This window comes from Meleagris gallopavo, chromosome Z (genome assembly GCF_905368555.1).
Source record: "Meleagris gallopavo chromosome Z, MGAL_WU_HG_1.1, whole genome shotgun sequence".
Classification (NCBI taxonomy): domain Eukaryota; kingdom Metazoa; phylum Chordata; class Aves; order Galliformes; family Phasianidae; genus Meleagris; species Meleagris gallopavo.
Window position 1 is genome coordinate 25,446,354 of NC_139435.1, and position 24,304 is coordinate 25,470,657.

The 24,304-nt window shown below is 39.4% G+C and overlaps 1 protein-coding gene across 4 annotated transcripts in view; it reads left to right on the plus strand.

The window, feature by feature from the left end:
* The window catches only part of ZNF366 (zinc finger protein 366), a 35,286-nt gene extending 17,445 nt beyond the window's left edge, over positions 1-17,841 (plus strand). For all 4 annotated transcript variants that reach the window (XM_085213487.1, XM_019610451.3, XM_010725587.4 and 1 more), the window contains 4 exons: positions 663-1,981; positions 4,147-4,338; positions 10,026-10,200; positions 12,629-17,841. In XM_085213487.1, coding sequence (XP_085069613.1) covers positions 663-1,981; positions 4,147-4,338; positions 10,026-10,200; positions 12,629-13,164 — 2,222 coding nt within the window. In that variant the 3' untranslated portion in view covers positions 13,165-17,841. The remainder of the gene's footprint in view (positions 1-662; positions 1,982-4,146; positions 4,339-10,025; positions 10,201-12,628) is intronic.
* The last annotated feature ends 6,463 nt before the right edge of the window (positions 17,842-24,304 follow it).

A 24,304-nucleotide genomic window follows, 5' to 3' on the forward strand; every position in this document is an offset into this window, starting at 1 on the left:
GGCTTTTCCTCCCCTGAATTTGCCAGGTAAATATCACTAGATTAAAACAAAGAAAATGAATCAATCTCCACCTTCTTGTTACAATACAGAGTGAGGGAAGCCAGGAAATACAGCGCAAAACCTGATGGTACACGGTGTCCTTAGATCATTTGGCCATTGTTTTCTCTCACAGCAGCACATGCTAATGATACAAAGAAGTTTAAAGTTTTTGGCTTTGACTTTTCATGTCACAACCATAATAAATGTGCACATTATTGTTTGTATTGCCATATCCTTCAGATGCACCGCCAATTTCTAGAGCCTGTTCTTGCACAGCCAAGGACAGGACTTTGCCCACAAATAGCCTGGCTGAATTCAATTAAGCATGAGCACTGCCATGCAGATTCAGCTGCTAAATAGAGAATCATAGTACAACATGTTTATGTTACAAAGATATTGTATGAGTCAAATCTGATTTAAACCACAGGAAGACCAAAGATTCTTTGTTCTCCTCTAGCAAATTTCATTCTGCTTTAGAAGTTCTTCATCTTGCATGATCCTAAACAAGGCATTCTTAATTGCATTCAATTAAAAAAACAACCTCAAAACGAATAAGCAAGACAATAAAGTGTTAACCCCAGGAGAAAAGACAGAAATAAAAATGTTTGTTTATTTGTTTTAAGGAATTAAAAAAGAAATAAGTATGATGAAGAACGAAGATGCAAACTGTAGTATGGACAACACACAAGCTTCTCCTTTTTCCCGTTGCCTACAACCACTGAGTCCTGTTACAAAGCCACACAGAACAACTCATTTTGGTGAAGAATTCAGACAGCATCTTTCACATTTCCGCTATGGCCCTCCTCCTCTTGGAGACATGGAAAGTTTCCAGGGGTCCCTGGAAGGAGGGTCTCGGAAACGCAAAAGCATGCCAACAAAGATGCCCCCTTCTATCGCTCTTGAGGGTTCCTCATCCCCACCGCACAGACTTGAAGATCATAATGATATTGATTCTTCTGGTCTTCCTATGGCGTTTCAACAGCAAGCACAGCCAAAGTACAGTTCCCAGATGATTGATCTCTGCAACTTTGGTTTTCAGTTCTATAGATCTCTGGAGCCCTTTGGAGCCAAGTCCATTAAGCAAGAACCAATGAAACCTACTTTGGCATGGCCCAGTAGTCCAGCATTCGTGCAGACTCCTTATCCTTATTATCCTAAAGTCCATCATGGCTTAATGTTTCCTTTTATCATGCCCCCAAATCTTCATTTCAGGAACCCTTTTCAAATGAAAAGGCCTCCAGAACCACCCTTCCGAAGGGCTGAAGTAAGAGAAAGTGGTGAAAATAAACAGAAAGTAGAAAGAGTGGATGTCAACCTTCAAATAGATGACAGCTACTATGTTGATGTTGGGGGTGAACAGAAACGCTGGCAATGCCCGATGTGTGAGAAGTCCTATACATCCAAGTACAATTTGGTTACCCACATCTTGGGGCACAGCGGCATTAAGCCACATGCTTGCAATCGATGTGGCAAGCTTTTCAAGCAGCTGAGCCACTTGCACACTCATATGCTAACACACCAGGGCACAAGACCACATAAGTGCCAGGTCTGCCACAAGTCTTTCACTCAAACCAGCCACCTTAAGAGACACATGATGCAGCACAGTGACATCAAGCCTTACAACTGCAGGATCTGTGGAAGAGGCTTTGCCTATCCCAGTGAGCTGAAGGCACACGAGGCTAAGCACGAGAGTGGCCGAGAGAACATTTGTGTGGAGTGCGGTCTGGACTTCCCCACACTGGCCCAGCTGAAGAGACACTTAACAACCCACCGTGGCCCAATACAGTACAATTGCACTGAATGTGATAAGACCTTCCAGTATCCAAGTCAGTTGCAAAACCACATGATGAAGCACAAAGACATCCGTCCATATATCTGCACTGAGTGTGGCATGGAGTTTGTACAGCCCCACCACCTCAAACAACACTCTCTAACTCACAAGGTAAGCCATCACATGTTGAACTCTCACCTTGCATCACACAGAAGCACAGGGACTATAGACTGCTAAAAATATGCCCACCTCCATCTCATAAAGCCTCATGCTGGCCCTTTGCCAGCAGTAGAATTCCATGCAGAACAAAAATCCCAAGTAATACTGGCATCAATATAAGATAGATGTCTTTGTCAGGCTTAAGAAAGTAGGTGCAAAAACATTCTGTTATAGACAAGACTTCAATTAAGCTGCCTTCATTACTTCCCACAGTTGTAGTCTCTCTGTTTCTGGGTTTTACCTTCAGAATGAGTTTCTGTAAAACAGCATTTTGCAGATCTGTCTAGCCTCAAAAAAATTTACCAGAAATTTTCTTCTGAAAAACATATGTGTATCTTTGCTTCCCCTAATTGGGAAGTAGGAGGATATGCAGTAGGATGTGTGTGTGCAGCAGAAGAAAATATATTACTCATCCAATTTTGAAGATTCATTATAATGAGACATACAGGGGGAAAGAAAAGACCTCATACAGGGGGAAAGAAAAGACCCTAGAAAAATCCCCATTTGTGCATAAATTATCCAGAATGCCACTTAATGAAAGTGGGCAAAGAGGACCATAATCCCAGCCCATTTGTCTCAAGTGACAGTCTTACCACGTCTGTAAGGAATAACAGCTATTTCAGTACAGATCGGGAGTAAGTTCTGAGAGACGTCCAAAAAAATCCCTTTAAAAATAGGACATACTTAAGTGTTCCATTCAAAAATGTCTGAAATTAGGTTATCCACCTCTACAAAAATACAATGAAGACACATTAAAAATCCACATATTTTATAAAAATATACTCCCAGTTCCGAATGTCTTTTCCTTTAACACTTAAATTTTTGGTCTTCGATCAAAAACATTAAAAATACCGAAAGCTAAAATGTTTTAATCATATAAATACATTTTCTCTTAAAAAAACCTCAGCCTCTACTTCCACATTTGCTTTTTATTTTCTCTATTTGCTGTTGCTATTTCTACTTTCCCTGGATGCTCCCTAGATCTACCACACAAAATTCTACTAATTTAAAACTTGTTTTTTTTTGTTGTTGTTGTTTTTGCTTTTGTTTTTTGTCATGGGAAATACAATGCCCTTCATCCTTTATAAAGCTACTTCTTCTTTGTCCACATCTGCAGGTGGATTCAGCTGCAAACATAATTAACAGTAGTTAGCTGTCCAAACGCATCCTTGAATCAAATAGCTTGATGCTTAGAATTGCTGGGCATATTCACAGCTTTAGCTTTGCAATTATCTCTTTGAAAACCACTGACTGGCACAAAAGTGACTGACATTTCAAGTCTTTTTTTGTAATGAGTTTTATGGAGAAGTAATTGCTCTTGGCACTATACTAATACATTCTCACTACCTGCAACAAGTTATGCTCAAACTCTTAAGGTGTTTCATGGTAAATTCATTGGTTTTTATAATATCTAAATGAATGACAGGAGCTGGCAGTTAGAGCACGTATGTCTGACCAAGAACATTGGATTTCATTTCAATGAATTGACTAGCACAGAGGCTGTTAGAAATGTTCTGTAAACACAAGTTAAAGCAGGGACACTCCATTAGGGTGAGTGTAAATTCCATAAAGAGTTAAAAATATTTTTTCTTCATTGAATATAATACGTAGATCCTTGGTTGGTGATATTTAATTATTTCTCATTTATTTCAGGTTATTTTCAATAGCTCTCTGGAAAACAGGAGTAGTTCTTAGTTATAAGCAAATGATGTTCAGTTACCATAGTCAAAACTTCTTTTATCTCTTAAGTGGCTAATTTTTACTTTTGGTCCATAGATGTGCACATTTTACATGAACAGTGGAGAAGGACAGAGAAGCCCTGCTACTACATCTCACTTACATGCAAATTTAAAGACGGAGACAAAACTCCATATTTCATTACACTTAGATGTTGTTTTCCTTCTCTGTTTCTCAGATTCTTGTAAGAATTTGCCAAGAAAAATAACATAAAACATAAGTATATACTGCTTGAACAAATGATGTTAAAGGCAAAATAATGCATTACTTGCTTTGCTAATGTGGAATGAATAATTCATATATTGCCATACTGAAGATGAAATAATTTAGAAACTATTCAATCTACTGTTTTTTGTTTTTTTTGTTTTCTTTTCTTTCAGGGTGTGAAAGAGCACAAATGTGGAATCTGTGGCCGGGAGTTTACTCTGCTGGCCAACATGAAGAGACATGTCCTAATCCACACCAATATCAGAGCCTATCAGTGCCATTTGTGCTTCAAGAGCTTTGTGCAAAAGCAGACTCTCAAGGCACACATGATTGTTCACTCTGATGTCAAACCCTTTAAGTGCAAGGTGAGCGTATCTCCTTTGTGGCAGAGACATAATCTCACTGACTATTTCTGGGATATTACCACCTTCTGACACAACTGAACTTAGAAAAACATGACTTGCTCACATTCTATAGTTATATTTAAATTAGCAGAAAACAATCTGCTTTCCATTCTTGATCTTAAGCCCTGCATAGGTAGCATGAAAAAAAAAAAATGGAGCTAAATTTCTGTGATTTGCTCCCTTCCCCTACATTATCTGTAACTTTGATCCTGATGTATTGTTTCCCACATAATGAGCATATAAATGTCACCACAGTTTGAGGGCAACAAACATACCTGACAGTTGTCCACAACAGCCATCCAATCTGAAGTCTGAGTACTTCAGTTCTTAGCAGCTTCAAGCACTGGCTAAAGACACAGATCAACTTGGGGCCTCCACAGAAGACCATGGAAAAGCAGCAATCTGGACTTCACACAGCGATGCTGTGCGATAGTTCAGGGAAGAACTCAAAGAAAATCACAGCTATACAGAACTGCAAAAAGCATTTGAATGGGCCAAATGTAGTCACCAGACTGAAACTCAAGACAGGGCATCAGTATCTTAGCAAACTGGCCTCTGAGACCATTTGGGAATGGCAGATCTCTGTCTCCCTCCAGCACTTCAGAGGATGACATTCCCTCTCCATTCCCTTTTCCTTCCCTTCCCCAGAAATTTTGGAGGCTGTCATTTTTTTTGACTGTTTCTACCTCTAATTTCTTCCTTACTAGTTATTCATGCTTACCTTTTTACCCGATATCAGACTCTACGTCTATTCTTTCTGCTTATTTTCTGGTCCATTATTATAATCATGCCTTATAAAGGCAAAGTTTGGGGGTTTTATTCCCACTTTGATCTGCCCTAAGAGGGCAGCAAATATGGGGAGGAGCATATCATCCAGTTTACACTTAAGTAACAGAAGATTGATCTGGAAACAATTTCTAGAACACTTTCATCCAACAGCTTTATGGAATTAAGTATTTTCTTAAACGAACCCTTTCAAAAGCAGATCTAGATGAAAAAATATGAATGGAATTATTTTGTCTCGAAAAGTGTAGAACTTCAAAATGTTAAATGAAATTACTGCTTTCAGTGATAGTTTTAATAGGAAAATATCAAAATTAATGTTTTTGAACTCATTTTTTCTTTGGTAACATTGAAGTTCTTCATTTCAAAGATTTTCAATGTCAGCATTTTGTTACATTTTAAACATAATTTAAACATTTACATTTTAAAATGTTATTTTGTATACTATCACTCTATATTGAGAAAATAATTTCTCAATATTAGTATCAATATCAAAATATTGATAAAATCATTACTCAAGCTATTGATAAGCCTGAGTAGTTCCATGTCAAGTCCGCTGGAAAGTGTTCTTCTTTGAACACACCTGCAACCCTGCATCCTCATTGCCTTTTGGACAAAGTCATCCTCTACCCTTCAAATTTCAGAAGAGAAACTCGATTGTTTGATCAGGTGTTCTGGATGCAGTATGTGGATCCATGCTACTTCTGAGACAGGTGTGGAATAGCTGGAAGCTTGTGTTTCTGATAGGGTTTGGTAATGACAGACTGTTAAAACTTCGAATGTCAACAGTGTGAGCCAGGAACTGGAGTACCAGCAGTATACTTTCCAGCCAATAACAAAAGCTCTTTAGGAACAACTGTTTTTCTTATTTATTTATTTTTATTTATTTATTTGCTTAATATTTTTTTTTTTACTTCATCATCACCCAACATTCCTAGGAGAAAAGAAGCCACAAGTTCAGTGAACCAGTATCTACTTTGGCTAATGGGGTATGAGTCGATATCAATGACCCTAAATGGACTGGAGATCAGAACAATAAGCAAAGTGAGAATAAGTGTTTTCTTTTTGGCACTGGGAACATTCCTAGTCTCACTGGCAGAGCCTTTGAAGGTCTCACAAGTTTTTCTGGCTGGTATTCAGAGGGTTAAGGCAATGACCAGATAGCAGCCTTTTGGCACCAAGCTCCTCCTCGGCAGAAGGAAGGATATAGCTGTATGAACAGCCTGCTTAACAATGGCTCACATGTCCCCAGGGAACCGCCTGCAAATAGATTTCATCTTGCTTTCTCTTGTACTTTTCAAAGCTTCCTGTTTTCTCACGGTCCTTTTGGACAGTTTACAGTCTTTCTCCCTCTCCCTCTCTCTTTGAGGAAAGGAACACCCTTCTTATGAAGGGAAAAAAAAAAAAAAAAAGAAGAATGCAAGGGAAAGAGAGCACAGCAGTAGCCTTTCTACTTTACCACATGCGGTGGTTTTCTTTACCTTTTTCTCACAGCAAAGAAAACATGATGCTTTCCTATGTGTCTAATCACAGCTAAGCACAGACTATCTGAAAAGAGAGAGCAGCAAATAGTTGCCCCTTCTGTTTCCTCACCCAGCTGAAACCTGGATCTGTGTTTCATTTTTCTCTGAAGAATGAACATCTCCATGGCTTCTGAAGGCCTGAGACCATGCTTTCTTCTTATTTGTTTTAAACAAAACCACAGAAAAGTTCTGAAGGAGTTGCTCCAAATAGTGTAACAGTGCTCACTGTGTCTCTCAAAGGATAATTCGCTGAAATTTAAAGTTCCTTCTTGTGCAGAAGGTAGTAATGTTCCTTATCAGCAGTAAGGAATGTGGTGAAGTTTTCTCACATGCAGCCAGCCAAATATACATTGCAGCAGATATTTTGAACTTGCTACTGTAAATATACAGTTAAAGGTGATCCTAAACAATTTTGCTTTATGACACATATCAAAATATCTTCTTTCCAAGTATGAAGGAGTGTACTTATTTTGGACGAACTGGGCCCTACCATTGACTGGAAGCAATCTTGTATGAGACAAAGTCTTTATGCCCATCTGGCACTGCTTTTTCAGAAGTGTCAGTCTACACCACTTTCAACCCATTGCACATGAAACTGTGGTTTTAGATCAGGAGTTTAAACCAAAGAAAAAATGAGATATAAGTACTTTGGGAAAAAACAAAACAGACTGACAAATGTAGAAGGGTGCTATTTCATGCAGTGGCTTAGGAAGAAAAAATTTATTCTTGATTTGAGTCAGCATTTCTAACACTAACACTGTGCTGAAGCCCAGCCAGTGCATCAAAATGTGTTTAGCAGACTTACAGTTGATGTCTTTCTCTTTGGGATGAGAATGTTATTTTATCTAAATTGGAGCCTAAAATAAGGTCCACAAGTAACCTTGCTGTTCCTGTTATCTCAATGTCTTTCACATGAGATATATGTCCATCTGAATGCTCAGCTTATTTGTTTTATTCTTTTCCATGGTTTTGGATCATTAGTGCTTGCAGCCCTGTCCTGTTGAGGAAGTAAACATTTGCATCTTCCTAGTTTGTCCTGCAAACCCATTTGTTGTGTGTTAGCTGTAAATCTCACCTAGCACTGACTTGCTGTCTTTCAGCATGTGAGCCTTTGAACTGCTCCCTTCACACTCTGAATCATGAGCATTCATTTGAAACTTTTCTTGTGTCTTTTGAAAAGAATAATTTACGAGATACCATGCCACAAGGAGCCATCACCCCCCCCAAAATATTTTTATAGTCGCACTTCTTTTATTTTCCTGCCACAAATCTCAGCTCTGATACCATTTCTTCATGGTCTTGTCTGAGGACAGGAAGAAATTACACATCCCTAAGATCATGCAGGTCTTTGGGAAATGGTAAACCTACCTTCTTTATTCAGATACACAAAAACATTATACTGCAGGGAATAACCTTTAGGAAGTTTCCTTGCTAGAAACAAATGCTGCTGCTGTACAAATTTTAATACTCAGTATTCTATAAAGACACAGATTTGCGTGAAGTACTCTAGCCAATTTCCTGTTGAATCAGATTTTCCTCTTACATTGATACAGATTGGTAAGAACATAGGTCAGACAGAATGGAAGCAGCCAGAAGCCTTCTGCTAACAAGTATTAGAGGATTATTGTTATGACATTCTTATAGGCAGAGAAATATCGACACATCATAGACTGTTGAAGCAGCTGTTAATATCTGCTCTTCTTCCTTGTGATTTTTCTGTGCTGCTCAGTGCCTGTCCTCTGTTTCCTCAGAGCACATTCAGAAGATGTTTTCGTGCTTTCATTTCACTGAATATAATTCATTAGGTACATTAGCTTTCTTTGAACACAAAGGAGAGACAGTTAAGTGGATGGAAGACCCATCATTATCAGATATCTTTTACAAATTCCTAACTCATTTTCAGTAGCTTTTTTTTTCCCCACACTTTCTCTGGGAACATCTTGTTGATAATTTATTAGCTTTAATATTTTATTAAAATCATAGAAAGAAATAATGTGTCTGAAGTAAAATCATTTTAAAAGCAAATGAGTATTCCCAGAATTTTTCTTTTTGAAGCGTTCAATCAGTTCTGCTTGTTTTTAAAAAGCAATACTTTTCAAAATTTTTATATTAGCAAACTGCTTTTCCATTTTGGTTTCAAGAGCAAAGATTGTACCACTACTTCATTGAAGATCATTTCACCACCTCGATTCCATCCAAGGAATCAAAAGACAAATTAGACCAAAAGTTTGTTGGAGCCTCATTAATTGCTTTTTAATCATTTTCTGCCAGATGACTTGATAAAATTCCTGTTATTCAGTTATAGTGACTATGTCTTGTATAGTAACAAAGACAGTGGTAAAATTATTCAGACAATAAAATTATTTGTCTAAAATCAGTGCAAAAAAAAAATAAAAAAAAGGTAGAAGTAGGAAGCAAGCACAGATTTTTACATAGGACGGAAATAGCCACTTGAATGTGAATAAAATTATAAATCCTATCAAGGAAAGACAAGAAGACAATTAAGGCAAGAAGCTAATAGTACTAATGTCAAGCTCCCATGTCTTGAGACTACATTTGATTTATAAGGGATGGAACTACAAAAGGACACATCTAGAAAAACAACAATGAAAAAATTCTTTATTGTTTCATCAAAGGGAAACCTGTAGGATCAATGGCTCGGTTGACAGGAACATGCTTCAGGGAAAGCTGAGTCATTTTATGGCCCCGTGCCTGTTTAAATTCCAGCTTACTCACCAGAGACATCAAAATACAGCAGCTGGTAAACAGAAGATGAGAAAATCAAAGACAAAAGGGAGAGAAAGAGGCAAAGAAAAAAGAAAAGGAATTGCTTTTTTCCCTGGCTTTAAGCAAAATGCACAGTCATTTCCAATACACTAAAGGAGAAGCGATATTCACAGAAACTTCTCATTTAATTATGTGTCTCTATCTCTGCCTGGCATTATTTTTGAATAAAGGATAGTTTTATAATCTACAAACAAAATAGTTCACTGGGATAGAAAGTTATAATTTCATTCAAGTCAAGAGTCTTTCGGGTTTCATGCTTAACTCTCCCCACTTCTTAAACACTCCCCAATTGTAAGTAATCTGTGACCATGTGTGTTTCTTGATGACCACTTTTAAAAAGTGGCAGCAAAACAAAAAGCCCTTGAGAAATCACGCTCAACCATAAATACTTCTCTGTAGAGTTTTACTCCTATAATAAACTGCAGCCAGAAGTTGCCAAGGGTTATGCTGGGAAAGATAGGTTCTATTTGCTTTTAAAATTACTCACCTTGGAAAGTCTCCTACAAACTAACTAGTTTCATTTTACTGTATGCTGTTTGTTTGTTTGTTTGACAGCTGTGTGGAAAGGAGTTTAACCGAATGCACAATTTAATGGGACATATGCACTTGCACTCTGACAGTAAGCCCTTCAAGTGCCTCTACTGTCCCAGCAAATTCACCTTGAAGGGGAACCTAACCAGGCATATGAAAGTCAAACATGGGGTCATGGAAAGAGGATTTCATTCTCAAGGTAATATTTACGGGCAAAATTATTCTCTGAGAGGTTTGGACATGCATATCAGTAATCTTACATGGATCTTTCCTACAGACCTACAATCTTATATCATAGATCCAATGCTACTGTAAGAGATTGAATCCTGTAAGCCTGGGAGTTTGTTATTAACTATTTATATTACTTCTGTGCTACAGATCAGAGCTGCCCATGACAGCAACTCTGTTCTCTGAGACCTTTCAAATAAGATTTCTGATGACACAGAGGTACAGATTGAGATGGAGTTGTAGTTGGAGAGAAAATGAGATGGTAATGACAAGAAAGTCATTTTGGCACACTAAACTAGCCATTTTCAGATGATAGGGAGAATGCAGTCAGTAGTGCTAAAGCAAAGAATTTATCAAGTCATAGCAAATGTTCTTGTACTTAAGTTCACAAGCTCCATCACTGCAGGAAAGGTGCAATATCAACAGCCCTGCAAAGCTGCTCCTAGTATGCAGCTATCCCTGACACACAAACGATAGTGAGCAGGTGTGCATTCAGTTTTAAGAGACATTAGCACACTCAGCTGGTCAGGACACTGATGAAATAGCATTGATCTTCCTAATGGAGGGTGTAATTACACTATTTCTGAATAAATTTTACAGTTCTGGGGGTATGTCATGAGCAAGCAGACATTTTGCCCCACACTCATCTAGTTTGTATGTTTTCTTTTATATTTGAGGTATCTCCACATGGTTTTAAACATGGAGATGAACCATAAATCCATTCAAAGCAGACAGAAGCAAAAAACCCTGGAAATTTTCACAGGTCTTGCTCATTGTTTATTGGATTCCTGGCTAGAATGGGAATGGAAGCCCATGTAGCTCTACATCCAGGAGCCTTTCTACTCAGTATGCATTCGTTCTGTGCTATACTGATGAATCTGATCCTCAGCAAAAGTCACAAGCTCACTCTCACATTACAGAGACACATGAATGAGAGAGGACAATCCTCCCTTATTTCAAAGTATATGGAGTTCTGACCACTCGGGGAGTATTTTCTACCACGTACACACACATTTCCTATAATCAGCCTTATGTGCACAAGTGACAATCTATCTAAAGAACTGATGGAATTAGGGAGAATTGTTTGGAGAATTTCAGTATTAAAGATGTTCTGCTTGTTTAGAGTTTCTGGATAAATAATTCTATCATAGGTAATATTTAACAGCGTTCCTCAAAGTCAGGCTTTAATGCAACCTAACACAGATGGGAAACACGTCTTCTAATGATATTTGGCATACAGCGTTCAAAGATTCTAACAAATAATGGGATAAATGGCTCTTTTTTTTTCCCTTTAGTCTCCTATAGCACTGTGTGAGTTACACAATTACTTGTAATTGAAGATAGCCTAAGCGCTTTTCAGTGTACAGAGATTCTTCAGCCCTTGAAGCTTATCAGACAGGAGACAATTTGTAAGGGCTGCCACCTGCTCATGAGCCATTTTAATGAACACAACACAGTTGCAAAGCAGCAGCTGCATCTAGAGCGGCTGCATAAATCCCACAGACATCGGATCGAATTACTAAGAGGAAAAAAAATCCAAGCAAAGGAAACAGCTTTTATCATAGATTTTTGCTGCTGAGTGAAATGCTCATCCCAGTAGTGTCACCTTTGTTTAAATTAAGATGGACTATGCCTGCAATATCTGTATTTTCCTCTGTGAATCCTGATGGTCAGAGCACATTTTGAGTCCACTGTTGCCTCCTGGGCAATGTCTGGGTTTCCAATAGAGAGGAGATGCTCTGACAAATATTAAGACAAAACAGACCAAGGACCATGCTTGGACTTACACTGTGCAGCTCAAAATCATCATTTGATTATTATGATTTCCTCAAGCAGAAGGATACAGAACATTTCAGTGACATTGGATGAGAGTGAAAAACTCAATGGGAGATGAAGTTTTAGATTGATGGAACAGGATTGTATTTTCTTTTTATAATAATATCTTTGAACAGGAGTGTCTGCTGAACAACCATATTAAAACATTTTAAACCTCTTCCACTCTTCTGGAAAAAATAATAACTGGAACTTTGATTATGGTATGTGATGTTTTAGATCAAAGCCTTCACTAAAAAAATAGGAAGAAGGAAGTGGGTAGGTTCACTGGCAAAAAATAGTTTACAAGAGGCCAGACACTTCACTTTTATTCCTAGCTCTCTCTCAAGTGTCTGGCATATATAGCAAAATGTTATGTGTGTCCTGACCTGGCTGCGAGGTAAATACTTCTTTTAACAGTATCTCAAAGGAGATAAACATTAAAGGACTTGGAGATAGCTGAGTGGAAGACAAAGGTAAAATATTAAACAAAGGCCATCTCAGGCTTTATGTTTTAACCATGTACTGTATAGAAGCATTTGCTGTATGTAAATTGTTCCTTTTCTCCCCCTTTGAAACACTGCAAGGTTTTGGAAGAGGGAGAATTTCTCTGTCTCAGACAAATATGTTGAGAAGCTTGGAACAGGAAGAGCCCTTTGATCTTTCTCAGAAAAGCCAAGGGAAGGGGATCTCATTTCATTCGGATGGTGAGAGTGCCAAGGGAAGTTCATGTCAAGAAGAAGAGGAAGACAACTGCTATGAGGCAGAGCAGTACAGCCCTGGTGTGTACCATCATGACAACAACAAGCTGTACGTTCCTCAAGATCTGTCTGGCAAACCACAGTGCATGATGAAGGGCTTCAGAGAGTCCTACTGCAGTGAGAAGGAAGAAATGTTAAGTGAGGGAGGACTGGAGAAGAGAGTAGGAGATTCTGACAATCAGGAGAGCCCAGGAGAGAGAGACCTTGGAAATGACAAGGAGCGCCTGAGCTTTAGAGCCTTTGAAAAGGCCAGTCTGGGGCATTCTCTCTCTGATTACTTGTATTTCAAGCACAGGAGCAAGAGTCTGAAAGAATTACTGGAAAGAAAAATGGAAAAACAGACAATGCTTATAGGCATTTAAATGGATGTTTGTTTTAAAACAGCTGGAAAATGAGAAACAAATAGCTTTAAGCATGAACTGTAATTTACTAGAGGTTGGAATTTTGCAGTAATCTTTACAAATGAACAAGCCCAAATAATAAAAATATATTAAAGTAAAAAACATACGTGAAAAGAACAAATCAGTCCACAGAGATCAAGAAACGCAATAGAATTTGAACTGTAAGATTTTTATACTTATCCATTTGGCATACAAGCAGACAATAGGGTAGGTACAGAAGTTTATTTTCCTCTATCTGGTATCTGGTATGGTATATATTACACTCAGTTTTCTAGTTATCAGAAAGAAAACATCTTAGTGTTTCATTTATTATCTGACTAAATATATTCAACCACTTCTAAGCACATAAGCACATAATACTAAGTATTTTACAGCATAAGCAAGAGAACTGCTAAAGATGGTGTACAAAAAAATGCCATCCGCCTCAGATCACTTCATATACTTCTGTGACTTAAAATGAGGAATGGAAAAAAAGTTATGAAGAAATGCTAATATCTTCATCTTGTGAGTCAGTGAAGTGTAGAAGTGTAAGACTTTGGAAGGGCTGGAATTTTTTATGGTCACAGAAGCTTTTCCTCTGGCAAAAGGATTGCCTGTGTTTTGCTGTTTCATTCAGTGTGGAAGCATTCAGCAGTTCTTCAAATGAAATGGCATGGACTCTGTTGACATTTTGTTCTAATGTCTGCTCACACCAGTATATTTAATGAGCAGCAACATGTAGTGTTTGCAAGTATTGCTGTAATTACACCTAAAACAAAGAGAGTTATTTCATTGAGAAAATAATGTAGTTTTGCCATTTCTCTTCTAGTTTACCTTGGCAAGCAGATATGATTTTTTAAATACAAATCCCAGTCAGAATTTATTTTAGAAGGGATTCCAAAAAAGAGCCTTGTAAGGGTGAAGCAATATTCACAAAGAAAGACAGGTTTTTTATTTTCTCTTATCTGAATCAGAATTTTTCCCTCATTAACACAGCTTGACCAGTAAGCTTCTGGCCTTTCAGAACAATTCCGCTCATGCTGTTTTAATGAGTCATTCCCTGCTTTTTATTATGATTCTCCTACAATTATATGTTCATAACAAAGATGCTAGAATCACATTCCATTAAACACATTCCATCAATAGCATTATTTGGCCAGCACCTTGAATCCTACATATTCAGCATACAAGACATGGCCCCAAGCCATTCTTTTGCTCATAAGGAAATAAAGATTTAATACGTCATTTAATTATTCCTAATCATTTTTGGAAATGATAGCTCAATAGGTTAAACTCCTCTAAATATGATATTTCATTTCCAAATATTGCTACCTTCTTCATTTCCCTACCAATATCTTAATTTGGAATACCTTGTTATCACGCTTAATATTTATAATGTAGATAACTCCAAAAGTAATGCCTTCTATTTATTTCTATGGGAACTCCAAAAGATACAAAGAGCACAATAACACTGTTCTATAGAAAAATTCTCAGCTACAAAACACTGATTTCTGGTATAGTCACCAGCAGTGGCTATGCATTTTTGCCAGCGATGAACAAGAGCCTGCATGTCAAGCTCATAACAATCTGCACCAGTGGAGGTGACCTGCTGTTGCTGTCACCACTGCTGAAATGCACCACCCACCACCTCACTGTGCTCACATCCACTGTTTGGTTTCTACAAACATTCAGCAAGCATCAATGAATGTCAGTGGGTGCCATTTTTTCTGCATGGAGGAATTCAGTGGCACACCTTTGCTTCATACACACCTCCATGTCAGATGCCATTCAGTCAGAGTGCCCCTCTGCTGTCACCTGTCACATGACAACAAGATGCAATGAGATACTGGTGGGAAGGTTCAATCTCTATTGTCATACCACCAGTATACGTCTCTGATGTCATGGACCAACACAACATAGGAGGCATTACTTTTGGAGCAGCCATTGTAAGTTATATTAAATACAAAGTCACATACTCATGGCTTGCTAACGCAAGAAGCCTGTTTCTGCAGCTCTCTGCCACTATAAGAAACCTCTCACATTACAGAAGGAATAATTCTCACACCAGCTAATAAGCAATAACAAAGCAACAGTACTTATTTAGTATACAAAACTGTGTTTATATAGGCTGAGGTAGTAGGAGGTGGTTCTATTCTTCAGTATTAAAACCTGGCATAATAAGAATTCTGAATGACTAGGAGAATAAGCCGTTGGTGTAAGAAGTTTTACAGTACAGTTCACTCCTCTAAATATAATTAATCATAGTTGATGTACATACTTTTTAAAAATAAAGAGGATATATAAAATTGATGTGAAATGTAGGTGACTTCAGGACAAGACTGACTGATGTCTTTCAAAATAGGGTATTTTTCAGATGCTTTATCATATACATTTTTTCATATACATTCAACTTGTTCCTTGCTTCAGCTGAAAGATAACTCCTCTTTGAAGTGTAATGTGTACAGCTGCTTTCTTTCTTGGACTACCAGAAAAGTCATCAGGTAGAAGAAATTCCGTGTGATCTACAAGACTGTCTCTTAGAAATGGGAGAAATGACATTTACCTTCCTGGTAATGTCTTGTTTCTACCAGACAGAAGTTCCTGTTTTAGCATGCATACAGCCAACAGCTGAGTATCACAAACTCTTGGAAATATCTCTGTCAAGCAGAAACACTTCTATTCCACTTTTGCAGCCATAATAGTTCTTATAATAGCTTGAATAAGCAAGAGATCAGGAACATGGCTGAAGGTCCTATATTTTTTTCTTTAATGCAATTTATATAACTTATATATTTATATAATGTGCTAAATATATTCATGCAGAAAGTAAAGGAATAGGAGTACCCGGAATGGCAATGCTATTTGGGATTAATTTGTAACACGCATCACTTTTCCTGCATTCTTCCCATTACTGTGAGACTTGGAGAATGTGCCCAGTCGCATGGTCACTCTAAGCTCATTCATAAGCACCTCAGGTTAACTCATGTTAGAGTAGTAAAGAATTTGTTTAAAAGCCCAAGTCACCAGTCAGAGGAATTGCAAATAAAAGCAATACTGAGATAAAGAGTCGAGTATCAAGTGACCCATGCAAAGGGATTAGGAGGTGGCAGCCCTCCCTGCTGCAGGAGTAGTGTAGCTGAGTTTAAGACACTTGTTATAAAAAGGCCTCTAGGGACAAATTATAAGTGAAATAACAGCCTTTATTGTGAAGCACCTTGCTTGTCAAACGTAAGTTATTTTCACACTATTTACATTGGCACCATTCTGGGAACAGACAGTAACAGCCTTTGCTTTTTAATAGCTTTGAAAATGCTTTATAGAAGTTTACTCTCATAATGAAGCTATTTCCCATCTCTGGATTTTGAGGGATTAGCTTCCTTGTTTTGCTTTGAATAGAGACCTAGTAATCCTGTAGAGACTTCTTCTGCATCCTGACCTTGGGACAATCTTTTTTCTTTCTTTACTGATTCCTAAAATGAGTCTATCTACTCTCCTTTTGCAATATTGTAGACAAAAATGCTTTTATCTGACTCTTCTCTGTTATTCAAATTTTCAGCTTTGATACCATAATAAATTAAGGCCCAGTCTTTGTCACACTTATCACATCCATATAATTTTCCTGCATTATTACAAGAGCATAAGTTCATTCTCTTGGAAAGCATCAAAACAAATGCGAGTGAGCACAAACTCATATGGCTGAGATATTTTCCAAAACAGATGTTCAGGAAGCCTTGCTGAGTCAACAGTAAACAATGCAACACCATAATGAGGTTGAGCAAGCGAAGGCATGTGGCTAGTTAAGTCTGAGATTTTTCTGCTCTTTAGAGCAGCAAAGAGAATTCTGGAAGACACTGTCAGCACAGAGTAGTGGATGAAAATTCAAAAGCTGGATTAAGAAAACCTGAGGATAAAGGAAAATAATATGTTCATTAAGAAAGAGAAGTAATAATCTGAAATGAGTGATGTTTTGGGTTTGGCCACCAGTACTCAGCCATCTCCTTGTGACATGGAGTTCTCTTGGCTGCCAAGCAGCCTCTGATTTGTGATTGCAAGGATGGGTGCGATGTGCTCAGTAAATCAAAGGATAAAACACTTTATAATAATGCTATAACAGAATTTTATCCTGTGCTGTGCCTTACAAAACACAATCTTGGAAAGTTACAAAAAACGCCTAATTCTACTGCACTCACCTCTTTACAAATCTGCCTTGATCCCACGGCTATTCTCTGATTTCTCTCTTCATATGGTGCTGCTGGACTCTGCTATTATTAGTGTACGGTTAAGAGGTAATATAAGTACTGTATTTATTACACCAAGAGTTTCTAATAATTATTAACAGTTTTGAAAATAAATTGTATCTGCTTAGCTGAACAAGATATAACAGAGCTAACATTGTGTACTCCTAACAAATTTTGCATATAGTATGATGTATATTTATTTCACACAAAATTCTGGGTTGTTATCTGAAATCCAAACTCAAAAAATGGATCAACTTTCTGAATACTTAGTTTCTGGCATTCAATTTCAGTAGTAAAAGCATATATGATGTATTAACTTAAATATATTAGAGATGCTGCTGTACTTTGTGTTGAAATGGATCTGGAGTTCTTGGCACCTTTGCTACTTTACACAATAAACACATGGGGATGATCTGACAAAGTCACGTGTGAAGAATGGTCCTTTTCAAGGGAAGCCTAAATGTGTGAAAGAGGAGCAATAAGAAGACAAGGGAATAAGAGCTGCCAGGTTCCCTAAGACAGAGAGATCATTTTATTATTACAGACTGCAGGGAGAACATAAAAATGATTGAGACTGATTTTGGCATTTGTTAATTTAGCCTTAGACAAGCAAAAAAAATTAATATTTATCTTATTCATACTTCAAAAATCTGCATCTTGGATTAGAATGAGACACATTAGAAAATTGAAGTTAAGGAAATGGAAATTCCTTTATAATTTCAGAAATAAGCAGAAGATCTGAACCTGGAGTTTCAGAGTTTCTTTTTCTAATGGAAAACACTTCTAAGTGATGAAATTCTTGGATTTGTTTGTTTTAACAAGATCTTGATGAAATTGGCATCATCAGATTTCACAGAAATCATTTAAAGTTGTTCTTGGACACACAGAGAAAGTAATTGGAGTACTGGCTATAAAATAATTCAAGTCATAAAGAAAATAGAAATGTTTGATTTCTAATTCTCTGAAGTATATACCTTTTAAAAAAGCCCAAAACACTCATCCAAACACCAGAAATATATTGAGGCGAAGTGAAACAGAACTAAACCCTTTTTAATTTCTTGTTTTCTTCTTTCACCACCCTCTTCCCCTCTTCTTTTTTTATTCCAGGTAGCAACCACAATGTAGTTTATAAATTAGTTCTATATGAGTAGAGTAGTCTGCATGAATCATTTGGAATGGGACACAGCTCATCACCAGGGCTTTAAATTACAATTGATGGGGGAAGGAGATGTACTGTTAGGGAACACAGGAGGGTCAGGGAACACTGTCACTTCAGGAAGCAGTTGGGGAAAACCTCAGATTATTCTGGAAGTTTGTGGGAAGGTTCTTTCAAGAAGGTAATGCAATTTAAGGCCCAGCTGAAGTGCCTCTATACCAATGCGTATGCCTACCAGCATAGGAAAAAGCGGGAAACCATGATGCAATTACAAAACTATGGTCTCATTGCTATCACAGAAACATTGTGACTCATATGACTGGAATACTACCACTGAGGGCTATGAGTTTTTCAGAAAGGATAGGCAAGGCAGGAGGCCAAGCGGGGGAAAGGGGGGTGGAGATTGTCCTCTGTTAAGAGGTGGATAGCCTGCATAGAGCTCCCTCTGAGAAACAGTCAGGAACAGGCTGTAGGAGAGCCTGTAGGTTAAAATTAGAAACCAGACCAATAAAAGAGAGCTGGTGGTCAGAGTCTAATACAGGCTGCCTGATCAAGGGGAGCCTATTATTGAGGTCTTCTTGCCTCAGCTGCAAGAAGTCTCATGCTCATAGGCTCTTGTACTGATGGAGGATTTCAACCACCCAGATATCTGCTGGGAAAACAACACAGCAAGCTACAAGCAATCCAGGGGACTCCTGGAGTCCATTGATGACAACTTTCTGGTTCAGGTATTGAACAGACACTTCACAGAGGTGAAGTGTTGCTGGACGTGGGGCTCACCAATATAGAAGGTTAAGATTAAAGGAGCCTGGACTGCAGCAACCATGTCCTGGTCAAGTTTGTGATCTTGAGGAATGTGGGCCTGGCAAAGACCCTGAATTTCAGTAACTTCTCATGTTCCTAAACTTATGAGAGGGGGTGGGGGAAGCAAAATCCCTTTCCGTACAAAAGCAGAGCAAGACTGACACAATCTCATGAGGCTGAATGTGTACAAGTCTTTGGGCCAGATGACATGTATCCATGATGTGAAACTGGCTGATGTGTTTGCCAAGCTGCTCTCCGTCATGTCTAAAAAATTGTGGCTGTCAGGTGAAGTCCGCAGTGACTGGAAAAAGGGAAACATCACTCCCATATTCAAGAAGGCATAAAAGAAAGACCTGAGGGACTACAGGCTGGTAAGCTCATCCTCGTGCTTGGGAAGATCATGGAATGGATCCTCCTGGAAGAGATGTTAAGGCACAGATGATGAGGTGACATGTGAGATGAGGAGGTGATTTGAGACAGTCAGCGTGGCTTCACCAAGGGCAGATTCTGTCTCATCAATCTGGTGGTCTTCTATGATGGAGGCATGGCATAATTGGACAAAGGAAGGGCAACTGATATCTATCTGAACACGTGCAAGGCTTTTGACATGGTCCCACATCACTTCTTTATCTCTAAATTGGAGAGAAAAGGATTTGAGGGGTGGATTAATAGGTGGGTAAAGTCAAGTGTTATTCTCAACGGCTCTATGTCCAGGTGAAGGATGTTCACAAGTCTGTCTTGGGATTGGTGCTCTTTAACATCTTTATCAATGACTTAGACAGTGGGATTGAGTGTACCCTCAGCAAGTCTGCTGATGACACCAAGCTGAGTGGTATTGTTGACAATAGTAGGGGGGGACATCATCCAGAGGGACTTAACAAGCTTATCAGAGAATCATAGATTCTCTGAGCTGGGGGGAGATCCTCAAAGTTCATCTAGTACAACTCCTATGGAATGAACACAGACGTGCACAGCTAGATCAGGCTGCCCAGAGCTTGATCCAGCCTTGCCAGGAAAGTCTTCAAGGAAGGGCACTGGCCACATCTCTCAGCAACCTGTTCCAGTGCCTCAGCACCCTCATTGTAAAATACTTTTTCCATATATCTATCTTAAATCTACCCTCTTTAAGCTTGAAACATTTTCCCTTGTTCTATCAAAACAGACCCCCCTAAATATTCTGTGCCCTTCTTTCCTGTAGCACTTCTTTAGATACTGGAAGGTGTCTCTCAGGTCCCCTGGATCCTTCTATTCTCCAGCTGAACAGCAGCTCTTTCAGCCTGTCCTCTTAGGAGAGGTGTTTCATCTGTTGGGTCATTTCTGTGGCCCTCCTCTGGACACACTCCAACAGGTCCATGTCTCTCCTGTACTGAGAACTCCATATCTGGATGCAGTACTCTAGTGAGGTCTCACTAGCAGAGTAGAGGTGCAGGATCACCTCCGTCACCCTGCTGGCCATGCTTCCTTTGATTCAGCTCAGGATACAGTTGGCTTTCTGGGCTACAAGGACACAGTGGAAGCTCATGTCTAGCTTGCTATCCACCAGTACCCCTAAGTCCTCTTCAGCAAGGCTGTGCTCTATCCTTAGATTCCCTAGCTTGTATTGACATCAGGGACTGCCACAAACAAAATGCAAGATCTTGCATCTGGCTTTGTTGAACCTCATGAGATTCTCCTGGGCCCACTGCTCAGCCTGTCTAGGTCACTCTGGATGACATCCTGTCCATCTGGTGTGTTGACAGGACCACATAGCCTGCTGTCATCTGAAAAATTGCTGAGAGCGCACTCGACCCCACAGTCAGTGTAATTGATGAAGATATTAATGAGTATCAGTCCAGCACTGACCACTGAAGGACATCCAGCCATTGATCCACTCTCTGGATTCAGTCCTGCAACCATCCATTGAACAGCCCACCCATCAAATCCACATCTCTCCAATTTGGAGAGAAGATGTGATGGTGTACAGTGTCAAAGGCCTTACATAAGTCCAGATAGATGACATTGGAGGCTCTTCCCTTGCCCACTGATGCAGTTACATAATCATAAAAGGCCAATATGTTGGTCAAGCAGGATTTGCCCTTGGTGAAGCCATGCTGTCTATTCTGTATCACTTTCTTGTCTTCCATGTCTTAGAACGGCTTCCAGGAGGACCTGCTCCATTATCTTTCCTGGCACAGAGGTGAGACTAACAGGTCAGGAGTCAGGATCATCCTTTCTGCTCTTCTTAAAAATGAGTATGTTGCCTTTTATTCAGTCACCAGGGATTGCTGTTTACCTGATTGCTGTGACTTTTCAAATGTGATTGAGAGTGGCTTGGAGACTATATCAGCCAATTTCCTCAGGACTCTGGGATGCATCTAATTGGTACCCATAGGCTTATGGGTGTTCAGGTTCCTCATGTGATCACAAACCTATCTTCACTGGGATGGACATTGCTTTCTGAATCTCCTCCTCCCAAACCAAATACGTGAGGACTGTGTAGCTAACAGTTATCAGAGAAAAACAAGGCAAAAAAAGTTATCAAAGAAAAACAAGGCAAAAAAAGTTGTTGAGTACCTCAGCTTTCTTGTACTCTGTCTGCTTGTATCACTCAGTAGGGGGGGTACACTCTCCTGGTCTTTCCTTTTCTGGTTGAGATAGCTGTAGAAGCCTTTCTTGTTCTTCTTGGCACCCCTTGTCATGTTTAGTTCATTAGATCAAGAAAGCCTTAGCTTTCTTGATCCCATCCTTACACAGCCTAGCAGCTTCCTTATATTCTTCCCATGGTACCTGCCCTGTTTCCACTGTCTGTGAATATTCTTCTTGTTTTTCAGTTTGACCAGCAGGTCCCAGTTTAGCCACGCTGGTCTCTTGCCTTCCTTTCCTGACTTGCTACACCTGGGATGGAGAACTCTTGCACCCTGAGGAAAGCCTCCTTAAAGATCTGTCAGCTCTGCTCTGCACTCTTGCCCATGAGGACTGTTACCCAGGGTATTTTGTTGATTAACTCCCTGAAGATCTGGAAATTTTCTTTCCTACAACATAGCATTCTGATTTCACTCTTTGCTGGCCTCATATACCTCTGGAGTGTGAACTCAACCACAGCATGATCACTAGAGCCCTTTAATCCTGATGTCACCAATCAGTTCATTTGTGTTGGTGAGTAACAGGTCCAGTATTGCATCTCTCCTGGTGGTGCTCTCTATTACTTGACTCAGTTATCCTCAATGCATTCCAGGAGCCTCCTGGATTGCCTACGGCTCACCTTGCTACTTTTCCAGCAGATGTCTGAGTGGTTGAATTCACCCAGCTGGACGATCATTATACCTCCAGTAGCTGGGGATAAAAGGCCTTGTCAAGAGGATCCTCTTGATCAAGAGGCCTATAGTAGACACTGATCACAACGCTCCTTTTGTTGCCTCAGTCTCCATCTCTCATAGGCTTTTGATTTGCTCATGACTATTCTTTAGGGACAACTCACATTCTGTTCCTTGAAACTTGGGCAGACAAGAATCTAACCAGATTCAACAAGTCCAAGTGCAAGATATTGCATTTCGTTTGAGGCAATGTCAGATATGAGAACAGACTGGGAGAACTCACTAAGAGCAGTCCTGCAGAGAAGCATTTGGGGGTCCTGATGGATGAAAAGCTTGATGTGAGACAGCAGCATACACTTGCAGCCCAGAAGGTGAACAGTAGAGATTTCAGTTTGATGTTAGGAATAAATTTTTTTACTTAGACGATGGTGAGGCAGTGGAACAGGTTGCCCAGAGAGGTTGCGGATGCCCTGTTCCTGGAGACTTTCAACATGAGGATGAATCAGGATCTGGGCAACCTGATCTAGCTGTATATGTCCCTGCTTACTGTGGAAGAGTTGGACTAGATGGCTTTTGAAAGTCTCTGGAAACATTCAAGGCCAGGTTGTATGGGATCCTGGGCAGACTGACCTAGTGGCTCATGGCAGGGGAGTTGGAGCTTGCTGTTCTTTAAGGTCCCTTCCAACCCAAGCTATTCTATGATTATGTGAGGAAGAAGATATGTTTAATTAGCTGGGGAATTACTTTCTCCATTACCATATGAATACCATTGATTCTCAGTGTTTCCCCTTTGCCAGCTGCAACAATGAAATTTAGAAAAAGCATTCATTTGGTCCTTTTCACAATCTTCATTTTTGTTGAAATCTGTATTGTGTTCATTTACATCTTCAAATAAACAGAAAGAAGTGGAAGAGATGTTTCTAGTGGGACATTTCTGTACCTGTAGTGAAATGCAGAAAAGGGCTGAGTATATCTAAACTATTGCTGTGTTGCAACAAAAGTGTTGGAACTGTTGAAAGGAAAAAAAACAACACTGCTGCAAATGAAATTGGATATCTGAATAGCATATCTGGGATGCATTAAAAAGAATGTGTCCAGCAAGTTAAGGGACGTTCTACTCCCTCTCTACGCTGCCCTGGTGTGGCCACATCTGGAGTACTATCTCCAGGTCTGAGACAGAGGAGTCAAGAAAGGCAGGAAACTACTGGAGAGAGTCCAGCTGAGGGTTGCAAAGATTATTAGGGGCCTGCAACATGTCCCTTATAAGAAAAGGCTGTGAGAGATGGGAGTGTTCAGCCCAGAGAAAGGAAGGCTGAGAGGGGATCTTTTCAATACTTACAAATACTTTAAAGGCAGGTGTCAAGAAGATGAGGCCTAGCTCTCTTCAGTAGCGCCCAGAGGCAGGAAAAGGGGCAGTAGCAACAAAGAATACATTCCATATATACATGAAGAGGTACTTATTTACTGTGGGCATGACAGAGCACTGGAACAGGCTGCTGAAAGAAATTGTGGAGTCTCCTTCTCTGGGAGTATTCAAAACCTGCCTCAGTGCTCTCCTGTGTGACCTGTTGTAGGGAACCTGCTTTAGCAAGGGTTGGACTACGTGATTTCCAGAGGTCCCTCCAACCTCT